Source organism: Falco cherrug, chromosome 7, assembly GCF_023634085.1.
Source record: "Falco cherrug isolate bFalChe1 chromosome 7, bFalChe1.pri, whole genome shotgun sequence".
Lineage (NCBI taxonomy): Eukaryota > Metazoa > Chordata > Aves > Falconiformes > Falconidae > Falco > Falco cherrug.
The window spans coordinates 2,026,319-2,043,920 of record NC_073703.1 but is presented as its reverse complement, the minus strand read 5'-3'; the positions used below and the strand labels follow the sequence as shown (position 1 = coordinate 2,043,920).

Genomic DNA, 17,602 nt, shown 5'->3' with positions numbered 1-17,602 from the left:
CAGTTTGAGCTCAGGCTGGTGCTGCTGGTGGTACCCAGCCGCTTCGGGGGGATCAGCTGCAACTAGGTCGTCCCCCCCAGCACATCAACCAACTGCTTCTCCTTCCCGTCCGTAAAAACCCACCTTTTAAATGCAACATGCTACTCTCCTTCTAAAGCAAGTGCCCTGAAAAACAATAACTGATTCCCTTCTGCCTTGGCTCCCTCACTATGGTTACTAAAAGGCCCCTCATGTGTCCTGCATCCCTAATACCACCCTCCCCTTCCCTCCATCACTCCCCCGTTACCATGGCAATGCGGTGATGGAGCAGCACCAGAATGTAAAGAGAGATGCAACAATCACACGCCACCCTCGTGCTATCATTTAGGATATTGATGTTTAAATCTCCTGAGATCAACTGGGTATAATTGGTTTATGGAAATAGAGACAACTCCTGCGTGGAGTTACTCAGGCTGTCAGGGCAGAGAGCGGGTCCTTGGCATGGGGGTGGGGGGTGGAAAAAGGGGAAGGGGTGATGGAGGGGTGGCAGTGGAGGCTGCCAGTCCACGTGCCAGCCAGCCCTGGCTGCTGAAAACCTGACGATTGAGAGCTGCATCCCTCCTGGCTAGGGAGTCTCTGGGATGTCCAACACGGCTGGGCACCATGGAGAAAAGGCACACTGTGCCATGCCGGCAGATCCTGGGACCACCTTCACCACGGACCTCAGGGTTTCTACACTGGAAAATGCCCAGCAAGCAACAGTTTGCCCTACAGGCTTGCACAGATGTTTCCAGGCTTTCACAGCCCTAGCTGCTGATCATCCCCAGCGGACAAGCCCCAGCCCTGCCTCCCTGTCCCCTGGCATTGGTGCAACCAGCCTGCCCGGCGCTGCCCCAGGGAGGTGCCCTGGAGAAACCAGACTTCGCAGCCAGACGAAGCTCCAAAGCCACCTACAGCCGCTTTCTCCCCCCTTTTCCAGGGAAGCAATGCCAAAGCCTCTCTGCTTCCTGGAAGGGCTCTTTGGGACCCCAGGTTCGCCCCACAGCAGTGCCGAGCAGAGAGGCCTCCCTCTTAACACAGACCAAAGCATGACCGGCTAATTGAGTCCCCTGGCACATACATAATGCATAAGGAGGCAAGTTCTCCTTACCCAAGCATCCTGTTTTATTTATTAAAACACTCTTTTATTTATTGTGATATCATCCTAAAACCCAGGCAGCATTACCCTGTGGATTCTTTGACATCATTTTATACTTTCAATATTAGGAATGCTTTCTTCCCAACACTTCAGCGAGCCAAGGTGCCCCACTCCCTGCCTTCCCTCATCTCAGCGCAGAGTCCTGGCTCCTCTCCCCACACTGAGCATCCCATGGAGGTGATGCTTGTGCATGTCACCGCTAAAGAGGTTTCCCCCCATCCCTGAGGCTTTTAAAGAGTTATCAATAGGGTGACAGCTCTTCAACCCTTTCTCTGTGTCCCCACAATCTCCGTTGTCCCCTTTGTGGATGCTGGGTACTCACACAACAACGTATGGACACGGCACCCGGCCCTCCTGTGTGGTCGGCAGGTTGCTGGCACTGTGGAGGGTGACAGTGATGGCTTCCTTCCCCAGGCGGGCCACATGTCCCTCACCAGCCACCGGTACATGCTCGGGCTCCTCCATCCCAGTGGGGGACTTGGATACCTGCCAGGAGCAAGTGGGAGAGATGTCAAGGTTGGGGGTGGTTGGCTGCTCCTGCAAAGCTGTAGGCATGTCCCTATCACCCAACCTTGTCCCCATGGCCACAGCTGGATGCTGAGAGCCGAGATGGGGGAGATGATGTCCCCAGAACATTCCCATGACCCAGACTTGTCCCCACAGTCCCTGTTAAATGCTGAAAGCCTAGATGGAGGAGAACAAGTTGGGAAGATGGTATCGCCAGCACGTCTCCATCACCCAAGCCAGTCCCCAAGAGCTTTGCTAATGCTGAGAGCCCAGATGAGGGAGAACAAGCTGGGGAGATGGCACCCATGGCACATCCCCATCACAGCTGCCTCTTCCCTGTCCCCAGTGCCCAGCTGTGGCTCCACACCATGGATGTCACTATGCCATGGCAGGGCCACCGTGAGTGCTGGGCTCACCGGGAGGACACCCAGCAGCATGACAACACCCTGCATGGGGCGAAAGCAGTCTAGCAGCCCTGCTCAGCATGGTCCATGGGGGCCAGCTATGCCACGGCCCAACCAAAGACCCCAAGCCAGGTCACCAGAACAGGGATTAACCATCTAAAGCACCTCAATTTCCCCCATGGCCCTCTGACCTGCAAACAACCCTACCCAGCCCCTGTCGCCCCCCTGCTCCCTCTTCTCACCACCCCAGGCAATTCTGCAATTTATAGGGACTCCACAGGAACTGGGATCTCAGCCCAGTCTGGGGGGAAAAGGGGAGAGCACGGCAGCTCCCCCCACCCCAGCTCATTAATTCCCACCAGCTGATGTGATAAGGCGCAGCAGAGCCGCAAGCTGCCGCTCCTCACTCACGGGGGACCTTCCCCGCACCCATCACACCCTGTCCAAGTGAGAGACAGTGCCGTCCCCCGTCCCCCACTGCCTGTGGCCTCACCCTGCCACCGTTTCGGGCAGCTTTGATGCATCTGATACTGCATAGGGCTGTGGCTACAAGGGGTTAAACCCACCCCGCACCGATTCATATCCTGCAAAGCAAACCCTCCATGCATCCACCCTTCTGAGCTCCTGGGGCTGAAGCAAAAGCTCCAGCCCAGCGACCACCCTGCAGGCTTCTCAAAGCCACTGCCTGCAAATCCCCTCCGACACGTGGCTTTGCCTCCAAACAGGGTAATGAGGGGCTGGCTTGTCCTAAGCCCTCTCCCTTGTCTGTCCTGAGGCTGCCCGGCTGCAGCAGTGATGGGCTTGGCAGTGGTGAGGTGACCTGCCACTGTGGGGGGTAACAAGACCAACCTGAGGATTGCTCGTGGGGTGGAAACCTGGGTGCTCTGAGCACCAACAACCTAGAAAAAACATTTAAATCTGCTTTTCCTCCAGCTTAGCTTTTTGCTGTCAGCTCAGAAGCCAGCTGGGGCTCGGGGCTGGGTGCTGGGGACAGGCTTAGATCCGTGACAGCCAGAAAGCGGCACTGAAGGAACAGAAACACGAGGTAGGGGAGGATTCCCCAACCAGCAGAGTGGAACGGGGAGAAGGATCCCAAACCCACCTCAGCTCCAGCCCTGTGGCAATTATCCCCCTGCCCAGTGATGCTGATGGAGAGGGGAAATTACAGGGTTTCTTGACCTGATGTGAGATGCTACCCATCAAGTCACTCCCCACAGGCACAGTCTCACCCTGCTGGCAGCCAGAGCTGCTCCACACCCTGCCCAAGCACCCGAGCTCTCCCTGCACCCCAAAAGCACGTGGAAAAGCATAAACACTACCCTAAAAAAAAAAAAAAAAAAAAAAAAGAAGAAAGCAAGCAAGCAAGCATGATTTTGCCCCACCCCAGCACTAGCAAAGAGGACAACTGCAGGATGGAGCTGGGGGAAGGAGGAGGAAAGCACAGGCTCGGGTTTAGGACCCCTGGGCTGTATCAACACAAGCTGCATCACAGAGGGAGGGCAAGGGGGACTGGGGGCTTCGAAGAGGCAGAGTGCTGGGTCCGCAGGCAGGGCAGGCAGCAATGCTCCCCCTGGAGACCTCTCTCTCTTTTCAAGAGACCATCTCTTCAGGCTCTGGATTTTTAATATTTGCACCCCAAATACTCACTAAAAACTCAATCCAGAGGAATTCCAGCTGGCAGAGCTAGGAAACAACCTTTTTTGAATTGCATGGACACCTCCCAGCTTGCTGATGGAGCTCTCCTGTGGTGGTCTCCGGGCCCTCAGCTGGATCGTTGTCCTGCACCACACCCTTATTTACAGCTCCAGATCACTATTTTGGGACATTTTCCTATGTTTTCCCCTATTTTCTTTCACATTCTGCATAACAGAAGCAGGTTTCTTAGCACATCTTCATACCCACCACTTACATTTACGTCTCCCTAAAAAAACAAGTAGGTTTTACCGCTAGCAATGGTTACAGCATGATAATTAGCGAGCAGTTTTAATAGAAAATTCACAAGCAGTTAAGCTAAGTAAAACTCAGCAGGAGAAAAAAACATTTTAAAAATAGCAGGTGTGAACAATGCCAGGCTTTGCAGGCAATTGGTACATGAAACCCTCAGCAAGGCTGTGATTAACTACCAAAAAAACCCTCCAGTCACTACTCAAAGCCAGGAGGAAATTCAGTATTTCTTCCAGAAAGGAGGGCGCCTGTGGTTCCAGGTAGAGCCCACGCTTCTTTTTCAGCTCTCTTACTCAGTGGGAAGCAAAACTTCTCTGTCCTTGCCAAACCAGGCGCTCTCACCCAGTAGTTTGCAACCTGTAGCTTGCGGAGGTGGAGAACAAACAAAGTTCCCATGTCCCCAAGGGTCTCAGCTGGGGACACTGCATTCAAAACATTTTGAGCTCCCTTGGAGCATCACCAACTCCTGTGGAGCATCTTGAGCATTTCAACACAATCCGCTGCCCTGATCCCACGCAACACCTTAACCCCAAGCCACCCTTAAAGCATCCTTAAGGATGATTATTAATTATCCACACTGCAATGTTGCGGGGAGGTTGATTAACGGTGCCTGAGCTACCATCATTGTAATTTGTTTTTCTATCAACTCTTTATCATCTCGAAAAAAGCATTGGGGCCCAGGCAGCTCCTCTACAGCAGCGCTCAGCCAAGATTAAATTGCTTCTGGCTGCGAGCTGACAAGACATAAATAGCCTCAAGAGCCGGGCATTTAGTTCAGGGAGGACAGCCCAGGCTGGGAGCCAGCAGGGACCCCCAGGCATGGCACTGTGGGGGCTCCTCCATCCCAGCTTGGCCCCTGCCCACAGCTGGAGACCACAGCTGCATCATCCTTCTGGCAGAAGGGCAGTGCTTGTTGGGTTCTCCTTGGATTTTGATTTCTCTGGTGCACCGGACAGCACAAGACCAGAGGTGAGTGCCTTGGGGATGTACACCTGCAGCATTCACCTCCACAGCCCCAAACACAGCCCTGCCCATGCACCTTGGGACGATGCACTGCTGCTCTGCATGAGAAGACACCAGCCCCTGGCCTACCATGGAAGGACTGGGACCCTCCTGGTCCTTTGTAGTGAGCCCCACAAGCACCCCAGGTCCAGCTAAAGCCAGGAGCAATGCTGCCTTGGGAGCGGGGACCCACTCTTATACTGCAGGAGCGTTCGCAGCCCTGAGCTCCTCCCTGCCCCTGGCAATTTACGAGCAGCTGTTTGGAATGTGTCGGCTTTATCCTCCTCCTGAGACTTCATAAAATAATAGTAGGCTCCATGAGTGAAGATGGACTGGGGCTGGTGTGAGTTTTCCTATGTGATGTCTCCCCAGGCTCCTTTCAAGCTTCCTTATGGCAGCTAAACACCAGCAAGCTGCTTCCCCTCCCCTGGCAGCCCAGAAGATGGGAAATAAAGTGCCACTTGGCTTTAAACAAGCGGCAGGATCGGGCCACCAGTTACACCTCCAGCTCTGTGCCCTGTGTTCATGTCTGAACATGAGGGAGGGCTGGAGCATAGCTGGGACACGCTGGAGCCAGGCCAGCCTGAGGATGCTCGGTCCCCAGGTGTCCCTTGGGGCATCCTGGCAGATCTAGCCATCTCTCAGGGCTGGACCTCAGAGCTTTGGGATGTAAGAGCACACCAAGAGCCCCAGGGATGCCACAGAACGGGGCCGAGCAGCCAGCTAGAAGGTGATCAGCTCCATCACAGCAGCGAGCAGGCACACACCTCTGGGCACAGGGGAACTGGTATGGGAGGGGAGATTTTACATGTCATTGGCAGCAAAACAGGGTGAAATATGGGCTTACAGCAAGGACTCAGCAGCTGATGGGTGAGTGGATGCAGCTGCTATGCCCAGACCAGCCTTCACCCAATATGCCGTGCCAGGGACAATTCAGCATCCTGAGTTCATGATTTTCTGCGGGTGGGTGATACATTGCATCCCAGCTGCCCCATGGTCCCTGCAAGCTCAGGCTGTTAGGGTACAGTGTGACATCCCACATCTGCATGGGTTTGCACCACCCCCCCCAAGCATCACAGCTCCTCATCTCTATCTCTCTGCCCCGCTCTCCAAAGCAACCGGAGCCTCGGCACTAATCATATTTGAGGCTGTGAAATCTCATTTGAGGCTCTATTAATGCATAGCTGGCATGACACAGGCCCCGGCCTGTCTCCAATGAGCAAAACAAGGAAAGCAATCTAGCTGGGAAAAATGCATCTCCCGGAACAAGCTCGGGGGAGCCAGCCAAACGCAATTACAGTTAAAAGGAAGATTAAAACAGTATCAGCGCTCTTCTTCCTCTGACCCCTGCTCCCACCCATGGGAGAGGAGCACCGAGCTGCACCGATGGGCATCCCCAGCACCGTGGTCCTTCAAGCAGGGATGCAACTGCAGCATGGTGCTGCCCCTTCAAAGCAAGGGGCTTTTGCACGGTGCCGTGATCTCCCTGCACCAGTGGAAGGCATGTGAGCTCATCCATAGTTTGCTGATGCAGCACAGGAAGGTGTTATCCTGCTGGATTGAGCTGCGGATGCTTTCTCCCTCTTTGCTCAGACACTGCTGAGGTTTTGCTCCCTGATGCCTTGAGGTGGCTTGGCATGGGATGGGAGGAGAACACAGTCCCCCTGTAATGACCCCTGCAATTAGCATGTGACTGAGAAGCCCCCGCTCTTGAAAAAATAGCCTCTAGGACGACACAGAGTGGGGGCACAAGGCAAGGAAAATCCATCAGCTTTCCAAATGGAAGGAGCCAGCACGCACATGGTTTCCATTTCTAGGAGCCAGCAAGCGTATCCTCCCCCCTGCAAAGGCTCTAGACTGACAAGCACAGCTCAAAACACAGCCCTAAGATAAACAGCCATATGGTTGGAGAACTTCAGCTCCACCAACGGCCCGAGGCAGCCCAAGCTCGTTTTTGAAGCAAACCCAATTGTATTACAAGGGGTATTTCCCAACACCTTCATGCAGCAGGTTCAAACCATCCTCCAAGGAGAAACAGCTGAGTGGTTAAAGCCCTTTAGCAGATCCCCAGCAAAACAAAAGGGAGGGGAAGAAACGCAATGTAGGAAAGCAAACACTGTTTTATTCATCATTTCATCCTGCCAGCCCCAGCCCTCCCCACTGCTCCAGTAACCCCCATTGCTGCAGGCAGACACTGCTGCTCTGCTCCCATATCCAAGGCAGCAGCAGGGAAAGGAAGGGATTTTGTCCTTGGAATTGGGCTGAGCTTGATATATTCTTCTTATTATTTTTAAGCAAGTTGTTTCCTCTAGGGGACCCTGCGGGAGCTCGTTAGAGATCACAGGGTGGTTTTGAGGCGCTGGGAGGGAGGATGCTCTCTCCCATCAGCACGCAGGGATGTCGACTCCAAGCCGATTTCCCTGGGGAGCCCCCATTGCCGCCAGCTGGGAACCCCTTTGGGCTAAAAATTGCCAAATTCATTTTCCTTCCATTTCTGTAGAAAACTCCCAATTCACCTGTCAAATAATTAAATGGGCCAGCAGCCCAGCACCGCCTCATCTGCTCCATTAGGAGAGTTTTACACTTTCTATATTTATCTGTGGCACCAGTGCAATTTCCCCCCCTCCTCCTTCCCCCCCCCCCCCCCCCCCCCAGCCTCTTAAAAAGGAGCAATTTTCTCTTTTTAACCCCATTTGCTTTTCTCATCATGGCAGTTATTTGACACTTAAAGGGACATGATGACTTAAATTGCAGGAATTAGAGTTAGCAGCCTCTCCTCCTGCCTGTGTTTCCTCTGAGCATCCAAAGAGTTTATGCTTTACAGACAAGTAAATTGAGGCACAGCCTGAAAAACCTCTTGAGGATCAGTCTTCTCAACCCAAAAAGATTGTTCTCCATTTTAGCTAAGAAAATGAGAAACGCCACTGTGCACTGGCCCATTTCCATGCCAGATCTCTACCCGGGTAGGGAGAAGCATGCAGAGAACAAGACTTTTGGACCAAACTGGGCAGCCTCAGCTCCCAGATGGTATGATAGGGGATATAAATTCCTTGCATTATATCACTAGGAATATGCATTTCACATCCGAAAAACCAACCTTTCAGTAAATCTGAGCTATGAAAGCAGTATCCCAAAGCCATTTGCCTCTGGTCCCCTTTTGGTTCCAGCTCCCTCCAGCACGAAGCAGGGATGATCAAGGGATGCCGAGAGCCGGGGCGTTGCTGGAGGAAGGCAAAGTCCCTGATGAACCCGTCAAGGCACACTCCTCCCTGGGCTGACAGCTTTCCAAAGCCCTACAAATTGTTCACTGGAGCGGCATTATTCATCTCACCCACATCCTGGGGCGAGCCCTGCCGGCAAAGTTTGTTTTTCAGCCTCATTGGACTTTCAGCGAGACGAGGCAGCTTCAGCCCCTCACCCTACAGTCAGGGCAGCAGGCTGGGGAAGAGGGCTGGACCCCTGCCACCCTCCCTGTGACAGCTGCTGTCACTGGGATGAGTGATGGATGAGCTGGCCAGAGGACAGACAGGAGACACACGCCATCCATCACGCACTAACAGAGACCTCTGCCCCAGCCCTGCTGCTCCGGCGATGGGAAGGCAGCAGCTTTTATCTACCATCACTGCTCAGTGAGATGGGGCACATCACGAGGGCATCTGCATCCCGGTGCAAGCATCCTTGCCCTGCCACTGCAGGCACACAGAAATGTGATGTCTCAGCCCAAAACCATCCCCCAGCCCCTCGGCATGGCCGGATGGTTGAGCCAGGCTTGCAGTCGGGTCTGGGTTTGATTTGAAGCATTCAGGAGAGGCCAGGGTTGGGCACTGCTCCCCACCAAGAAGCAGCAGAGCTAGCGAGCTAGTGCAGTTCAGTTCACAGCCAGTCATCCACATGGGACCAGAGGAGAAGGGACCCCGAGGTACCCCCATGCATGCATTAAGGAAGCCCCAGCCTGAACCTGCCAAAAAGAGGGGCCAAAAGGCGTCCAGCTGTGGCTCAGACTCTCCCAGGTCCCTGTGCCTGAAATGCACTCGGTGCTTGAGGAGCCACTGCTTTGCTTTCTTTATCCTGCTAAAAAAATAAAGGTGGTCTTTATTCCTGGGGAACTTTTGTGCTCGTTCCTGTGACTTGTGTTACACCGAGTGGCTTTGCACCTGTGCATGCTTTACTAGGGAAGCTGTTTGGCTCCATGGGGAATCCAGAGGGATAAAGCACGGTGTCAGTGGAGCCAGGAGCAGGTTTGATCCCCTTTGCCAGACTTGTTGAAGCTCCACAAGTCACAGCTGGCCTTGCCCAGCAGGGATGGGGTGTGCTTGCCGTGGGAAGCTGCCTGACACCCCTGCGCTTGTGCAGCCTGGTAAACAAGCGGGACCAAGCAGGAACACAAGCTGTGTGCAAACCCATTTGTTTGCTGCAGAAAGGCTGCGATTCCTTGTACCCTGACAGCAACAGATTGCTGTTTTGGGATGGGCGCCTTGCTGCCAGCTGGTCCAGGGAGACTGGAAACAAACCATCTTCCACGGGCTTGCAACCAAATCCTAGTGCCAAGGAGATCTCCAAAATCTGGCTCCTTCCCCCCAGCACCACGTAGACCTGCTGGAAGTAAAATGGGAATGGTTCCCAGAGGAAGGACAGACTTCGGCTCACCTGGGGGCTGATTCCCCTTAACTGAGCCCTGTGTTCTGCTGCTAAGTCCCCAGGGGTCCTGGCGAGCCCAGTCCCCTCTCCTCCATCCTTGCCGGGCTGGGGGAGGAGGTATCCCTGGGGCTGACAGCTCCAAGGCTCAGCCTCAGCCATCCCAGTAACTGAGACAACATCCGCGGCCTGTTATCGATCTGCTCGGTGCCGTGCCCAGGTCCTGGGACAATTAGGGAGCCGTCTGGCTCCGCAGCGCACGCGAGGCATTTGAACAGACAGCAAAGCCTCCTGCTTCGTGCCTAGGAATACATTATCCACAGGTTGCGGCGAGATGAGAAAAATCATTATCCCCGTGCCTTGGCCTTTTGGGTAGAGCTCAGGACCCATCCATCACCCCCATCGTCCTGCAGATGAGATGCTCAGCACAAAGGCGGTGTCAAGGAGCTGGTACCCTGCTGGGACGCATCCTCATGCCTTTTCCATTTGGGGAAGCAAAGCAGATGTGATACCCCAGCATCCGGATGCCTCAGGACACCGGTCCAAGCAGCAGCACTGTGATGGCACTCCTCACCCCTCTGAACTGGCCCGTCTCCATGCCCCAGCATTATTGACTCCCCAAACTATTGATCACCCAAGTCCTGCCTGAATTTAGGAAGATATTTAACCTCTCACACTTCAGTTTAGGGTTCACCTTCACCACACACTGCAGGATCAACATGTGAAGCTTTATGATGTTCAGGTTTGGACCACCAAGAGCCAAACCAGCTCCAGACTGACAAGCAGCTCCCATAGCTTCAGCTTGCTCTGGGCTGCAGCATCCCAGGAGTGCTCTCAGAGATTAAAACTCCCTCCCAGCTCCACCTGATCCATCCCCCTTCCCCATAACCCAGCACAGCTCACCCACCCTCCAGTAAGTTTTCCATCACTCCAGCTCTCCAAGGAGGGCAGGGAGCCAACATCCCCCCACCTCTCAGCTTTTAATTTTTAAATAAAAACCATCCTGGCAAATACTTGCCAGATGACATCAGCAGCAGGTGATTTATTGCATTCCCTCCGGGGGCCCAGGAGCGAAATTGCATTTGCTAATGCCTTGCCTTACGCCCCTGGCCTGGCTCCGCATCCCGCTCCGCATCCCAGCTGATTGTTATCGATTTCCACAGCTCAAAAGAGTTTCCGTCTAGACGTTTGCTGAGCAAACTCAATCAGGCCTCGCTAATAAGCATTTCTGGCCAGTAAATTTTTGGCTGATCAGGGCAGGGATAGCACATCCACTGGAAAAATCAGAAACTAAATGCTGTGAAAGGTGATGAGTTGCTCCAGGGTCCTGAGGGTTTGCAGTGCTCAGCATCCTGCCTGCAGCACAAGGAGCAGGCAGCGTCCCTGGAAAGTGGCTGAGCAGCTCAGCAGGGCTTGAGCACCCTGTGACTCCTGTGAAATACATGGACCAAGTGCCCCCGAGTCATTAGCAACACATTTATCCTGTACAAGGGAAAGAGCGGAGGCAGGAAGGCATCCTGCAGCACTGCAGCTCCCGGGCAGGGCACACCGGAGTGGAGAGGGATGCCAACCCAATGTTTACCTCAAAGCCACACCAACGTGGTCACCAGGACCAAGAAGCACGTGTCCAGCATCGAGGACATCCTTGTGACTGCACCCTGGACACAAGCCACCACCTGTAGAGTCCCTTGTCGCCTCTCCACCATGGAAGCCCTTAGCTGGGGGGCTAAGAGCTGCCAGCCCCATCCCTGAGCTAGCAGCCTTTGCTGGTGGCCCAGAGGCTGCAGAAGACCTTGACATTGAGCCCAGCAGCCCCAGCTCTCCCACCAGCTCAGCTGGAGGACGCGAGGGACTCCCTGGAAAACGAAGCAAGCCCAGAGGATGCCTAGGGAGGGTTCATGAGATCAATCCCTTCCCCGGTGCTGTAATCCAGCTTTCTCAAGCAATGTTTTCACAGGTGTATGAGACACCTCTGAAAGCAGCATAGACAACATCTTCATCAGCAGACATGTTATTCTTACAGCGAGATGCAGGAAATGGAGCCCCTGGGGTAAGGGTTGTCTTTTTCCTCTATTTAGACAGCTTTTAACATAACTAAGGAAAGACAAACGCAGCCTCTCGGACTTCGTTAGCCCTGCCCTATGGCTTCTGCAGTTTTTAGAAGCCTAGGTTTGAGCTGCAAGATGAAACATTTAAGATGTGTCAGTCCCAGATGCCTGCAGTCAGCATTTTAAGAGCTTCTGGGTGGCACCATCCCCTGCCTGGGGATAGCCAGCCTGCAGGGCTGCCTTTTGGTACTAGAAATGCAAAGTTTGATGTCTCATTCCCCATCCCCATGACTAGGCTGGGGACATGATGGCCTGAGAACAGGAGCAGGGCTGGTACCCAAGCTGAGCCAGGGACAGGATGGAAGTGGCTGTGTCCCCTTGCACCCCTCCAGCACTGCAAAGCTCTGACAGCAAGCTACAATGAACAATAGCATTTTGTAATTAATTTAGGATGGTACCTTCTCCACCGGACGCACTCACCTGTGCTGGCGAGGAGGCCAGATCCGGGCTGTAGCCTGGCGAGGAGAGGTGGAAGCTGCTGTGGCTCAGCACAGCAGGGGCAGGCACTGAGGAAGAAGAGGAGGAGGAGGAAGGATGCTCATCTGCCAAGTCATCCAGGAGCTCCGGGGAGGAGCTGAGTGCAGGGTCAGCCTGCAGCCTCTGAGGGTAAGAGAAGGGATTTGAAGACTCAGCTTTGGGGTCCAGCACCCCTTTCCCAGTCCCCCCAGCATCTCCCATAACATCTCCTCCCACATCCCAGCTCCATCCTCTAACAGCTGGGCACAGGACCTCACCCTTCAAGGGCAGAACTTTTGCAATGCATAAAAAACTCCTATCCTAAAACAGTCACAACCACCCCAACAACATTTATTTCAGACTTAGAGGTCCCTCCCCCTCTACATACACCCTTAGGGATTGCTACTCCACAGCCCTAACTGCTTCAGGGAAAAAAAAATCAAAACAAAACAAACAAAAAAAACAACCAAAAAACAACCAAAAAAACCCCCAACACCCCCCCCCCCAGCCGCCAACCTAGTCTCATTTAAAAAAATTATCTTATTAATGAGCTTTTTAGAGCCCAGCTCCCAGCTGTTTCTGATGGGGGCTGGCTGCTCCCAGCCCTTAAAAGGGTGGGACAGAGGAGGGCAGAGTGATGCTGGAGAGCATTGAAGGTGCCCAGGGACAAGCTATGGGTCTTGTGCTTGGTACATGATGGTTAATACTGTGTTGGACTATGGTGAGGTGGGCAGAGCCAAGTGGATACTCCATAAAAGACCTTTTCCTACAGCTCTGAGCATGGTTTGAGTGGTGGGACCATCTTTACTGGTTTTGCCTGGGTGCCTGCTGTCTCACTAAAGCCCTACCTGCATCTTGAGCTTGTCTCAGCTTGTTTCTGTCCTGCAGAAAGAGGGTCTCTAACTTGAGTTGCCTGCAGGGGACAGGTACTAGGCTTCTTCTCAGCAATGTTGGGGAATGAAGGACGGGAAACTGAGGCAAGGCTGTGCTGTTTACTGAAGACACCCCTGAAAGCTATAAAGACCTCTCTGCCTGTTTTTATTCTAGCTGGTACCCATGTGGAACCATCTAGCTACCCTAGGGCCAAATCCTGTCCTACACAGACTGGTCTACTCTTGTTTTGTTGGGGCATAGGATTTCTGGTGCCCAAATCTGGGCTTTCCTACCTTGAGGGAGCGGGTATGGCCCTCAGTGGGCAGGGAGTGGTAAGCAGACTCAGCTGTACGGAGCGAACGGTTGGGGACAAGGATGCCCAGGGCTGGGGATGCTGGGGCTGTGCCTGCTGCTTGCTGGTCTCTTTTCTGGGCGCTGGAGGAGAGCGGAGGGGGGGAAGCCAGCATGGTGGGAGGCTGGTGCTCGTGCAGAGATGCAGTGAAGGCCAGCCGTCCACAATGCATCGCCGGCTGCTCGCTGCCCACCCGTAGCAAAGCCATCACAGCGCTATAGCGGTACCAGTCCTCATCCTTCCTGGCAGAGAGCTTCATCCGGGGCTGGTTGGGGCGGGGGTAGATGGCAAAGAAGGCTCTGCCCACCTGCCTGCTCATCCTCTCCGCCCTCCTGGGGAAGTGTAGGGCCTCGATATGGAGCCGCACATCGTGGTTCTTGTCATTCTTGCAGAAACCTGCCGGGAGTGGTAGGAGGTTAAGTATTGCTTAGGAGGGCTGGTGGTCCCAGAGCATCTCCCAGGCTCATCCATCAGCAGCCCTGGTTAGCTCTGCTCTTCGAACCCTAGCAAACAGGTTACCTAGCCTGGGTCCATCTAGATCTTAGATATTGGTGGGAGGAGTTTGCATCGGTGGTGGTGTTGACCTCACTCTCCAAGCTGGACCCGCCCCATGCACCCCACTAAGCTCAGGCAGCCTTGGCTCCAGCTCAGGGTTTTGCTGCACAGTTGAAGGTGTGAGCATGGTACAGGGGTTTGCAGCCCTGAGACAGGCTGTGCTTGCTGCAGAGCTGTGCTCCTGGGTCACCTTCCCCGTCAGCCTCTCCTTGTGGCACCCAGCCTCTTACCTCTGGGCAGGGTGAAGGTGAATTTCCTCCTCTGGAAGGAATGGATCTGGTTGAGGTTGCTCTGCTCGATGGTGTCGGTGATGGCAGTGCTGCTCTGCATGACCTCCCCACTGTTGATGCGGAGCTGGACGCCAGCACCAGAGCCCTGCAGCAGCGGGTTCTCCACAGTGAGCCGCAGGGCGTAGCAGCCCCGCCGGTTAAACTGGGCACTGACCACCTCAAACTCAAAATCCAGGGTCTTCTCCTCAGCCTTCAGCTGGGAGCACTGCAGGGTCAGGGGGATGAGGGGCTCCCTTGCCTTGCCTGCCATGGGACGGAGACGGGATCTGGAGATGAATCCTCCTTGAGAGCAGGGACCTTGCAGGTCTCTGCCCTGGAGCAAGCCCTCCTGGCAGCCTGGGGCAGGTTTCTGAGCCAAGCTGGCTTTGCTGCCCCACTCCCCCTCTCCAGTGGGGAAAGTGCCTGGGAGTGCCCCCGGGTAATGTGGTGGCTTCACACCTCTGCAGGCAGCTTTCAAAGAGAGCAAAAAACCAAAAGAAATCCCTTTCCCTGAAAAAGCATCCTTCAGTGTCGTAGGGAGATGCTGAGAGCTTTCCTGCCCCTGTGCAATGGCAGGGACAGGGGTTTTGAACTTCCGTTTGTTTGCTGAGAAACCAGGTAACTAGATGCAAAGCAGTGGCTGCCTTCCAGCAAACAGCCCAGAATATCCAGGGTGATGCTGAGCCATGCAACAGACGTGTGCACGCAGGGTGTGTTGGGGGTGTGGGTGCACCCCTGCAGGTGGGAGTTGATAGCTCCCTGAGCCCTTTTCCTTGGGACATTCACTACGCAGGGACATGTAGGATGTTGCAGAGCCTCTGGGAGATGCTGGTGCTGAGGACAGTGCAAGCCATGCCAGTTGCTCCCATATGTTGCTGACCCCCGTGAGGCAAACTGGCTCCTCCTGCACCCATGGGCTGTTTGCTGGATTTCCCACTGATGGGACTGGTTTGTCTCTAAGGCAAGTTTTTAGCTGGGTTTGCTTGTGGCACAGGGTCAGGCAAGCCAAGGGAAAGGAATGGGATGAGGCTGGGGAGCAGTGCTTGGCTGTTAGTTTGGCTCCCAAAAGGGACAGTGGCCATTCACTCACCTAATCCTAATGCCTGGTGACTTTGAAGACAGGCCCGAGGTAGAAACTGCCCCATGACCTGAAGTGTCTGTACAAAAGAAAAAAAGCAGCTGAAAACATTCTTTGCATGCACAGCTTGGAGATGGCATTTGCAGCCTGCCTGGGAGCTCCCTGGGCTTTGGGCACCGAGAGGATGACCCAGGGCTGGGGTCTCACTGCCTCAGTGAGGGCTGGGGATGTCCTGGGAGGTGTGGTGGGGCTGCAGAAGGGAAACTGGGGCTGGTGGGGTGCCTGCATGTGGATCGGGAGCCTCTCAGGTGTACGACCTGAGTCAAAGCTGGCTGCAAAGGGGGTTTGGTCCAGGTCTGCTTTCCTCCAGCTCAGCATTGTGAGCTGCTCTTTCCCACCCAGGAGTCCATGCTTCTGGCTGGTGCAACTGGAGCTGATCTCCCTGCCTGCTAAACCTGCTGCCAAGCCAGCTGAGCATCTGGAGGTTAGTCCCACCACGGATATTTTAGGACTGACATCAAGGGTGTCAATGGTCTGGGGTGGGCAGGAGCTGGAACAGCAGCACAGGCTGATTCTCACCAGGAGCCCCCTGCCCTGTCATGTCTCATTCCCCCATCGCGCTGAGATAGCGTGTTCCCACAGCTTTTGGGACGTTTCCTGTGAAACGTGAGCCGGAGCCGGGCTGGCAGATGGCCCTTCTCTAAGACAGCTCTGCACTCCATATAAAAAGCCACATTCCAGTCTCTTCACGCTGGTGCAAACTTGAAACAACAAGATTATCCTTGGGGGGGACAGGTTGGGGGATAAAACACCATGTGAGACCCTGGGGCATAGAACTTTTTCTTTTTTCTAGTATGGGAGCAGCCCTGGGACCTGTGAGGCATCCAGCTGAGACCTGTACCAAAATCACTGCCCCCAAGAATCCCTTTGGCTGGGTGCGTGGGCCACAGGTGGACTCACTAAAAATAAATCCTGGCCTGCCACACATCCCTGATGCTTCCAGGGAGGCTGGTTGAACCTCCTGGTCCTTCCGTGGTTTGTATTTGGGGAAGAAAACTGCAGGTTGAAGCCTTGCCTTGAGGTGCTGAATACAACCTTGGCTGGTGCGTTTAACCTCCTGCTGTGGTGAGGATGTTGCAGAGGTCAGGGTGAGGGCAGGAGGGAAATGAGTTATAATTCAGGGGCTTTGGGGCACTGAGTTGGGTTTAAAGCAGAGGAGCAGGGTGCTCTGTGTGATGCTAAGCCTGAACTGGTGAAATGGGGCTACAGGGGGATTATTCCCCTGCCAGCCAAGCTTGTCGGGAAGAGTGCTAACGTCTCCAGGGTGTTTGGGTATGCTGATGGCTGGATTGCTTCCTTGAGAGGGCTGAGAGCATAAAATGCTTTTAACGCTGTTGGAGGAGTTGGTGGTTCTTCCCCCTGATGGCTGGAGACCACTCAGTGCTCCTAAAGCAGCGCTGTGTTGGAGCAAGGTGCTTCTCCCAGCTGAGCCTCGGGATGGCTTAAATTGTGTGTGATGCTGCTCTGAGATGTTTCACCCATAAAATCATGGCAATGTGGGCTGCTAGTCTCATCTGGAGATGTCACCGTTGTGCTGATGCGCAGCTGAGACTCACTCCGGCCCCCCCCTGCACCTCCATACCGTGGTGGGGAGCCTGTGCCACTGAGCTGGGCTCTGCTTCCCTGGGGTGCAGCGGCAGGGTGCCTGGTGATCCCACCCTGTGAAGGACCACAGCCTGGTCCTCAGCTCCCAAATGCTTCTGAAAGTTTCCTCTGCCTCAATTAAAACCCTGCCGGGCTCTAATGGGGGAAATGGAAGCTATTTCATCCTTAACTAGCCTGCTTAATTTCCTCCCCGCCCTTGTGCAAACACATTACGGAGCCACTGCTAATGACAGCATCATCAAAGACTAATTTTCCCATAATCTAATCTAAGGCACAGTTCATTCATGCAGCATTTTCCCAGCTGTGCCAAAGGCACACGTGTGGCAGGTCTGGAGGTGCCACCTCCATAGTGTTAACGGAACACAAGGCACAGCCAAACCTGGGGCTGAGACCCTCCCTTGCCCCCCCAGCCCTCAAATACCAATTTTTATGGCTCTATTGGGACTGAGGTTGATTTATGGGATGGTGTGAGGTCTATTTATTTTGGCAGCCTGTGGATTTTTTGTTCTGTAAAATCAAAGGTGGCCTTTGATGGCTGGAACTCTGCCTGTGTAATGAGTTCAAGGTTTGGGTCTGG

At 54.2% G+C, this 17,602-nt stretch overlaps 1 protein-coding gene across 1 annotated transcript in view; it reads right to left on the bottom strand.

The window, feature by feature from the left end:
- Window positions 1-14,553, bottom strand: part of CCDC33 (coiled-coil domain containing 33) — a 44,681-nt gene extending 30,128 nt beyond the window's left edge. The window contains exons 1-4 of the mRNA XM_027802796.2: window positions 14,244-14,553; window positions 13,400-13,854; window positions 12,198-12,377; window positions 1,500-1,663 (exon numbers count right to left, since the gene is read on the bottom strand). Coding sequence (XP_027658597.1) covers window positions 1,500-1,663; window positions 12,198-12,377; window positions 13,400-13,854; window positions 14,244-14,553 — 1,109 coding nt within the window. The remainder of the gene's footprint in view (window positions 1-1,499; window positions 1,664-12,197; window positions 12,378-13,399; window positions 13,855-14,243) is intronic.
- Between the last annotated feature and the right edge of the window lie 3,049 nt (window positions 14,554-17,602).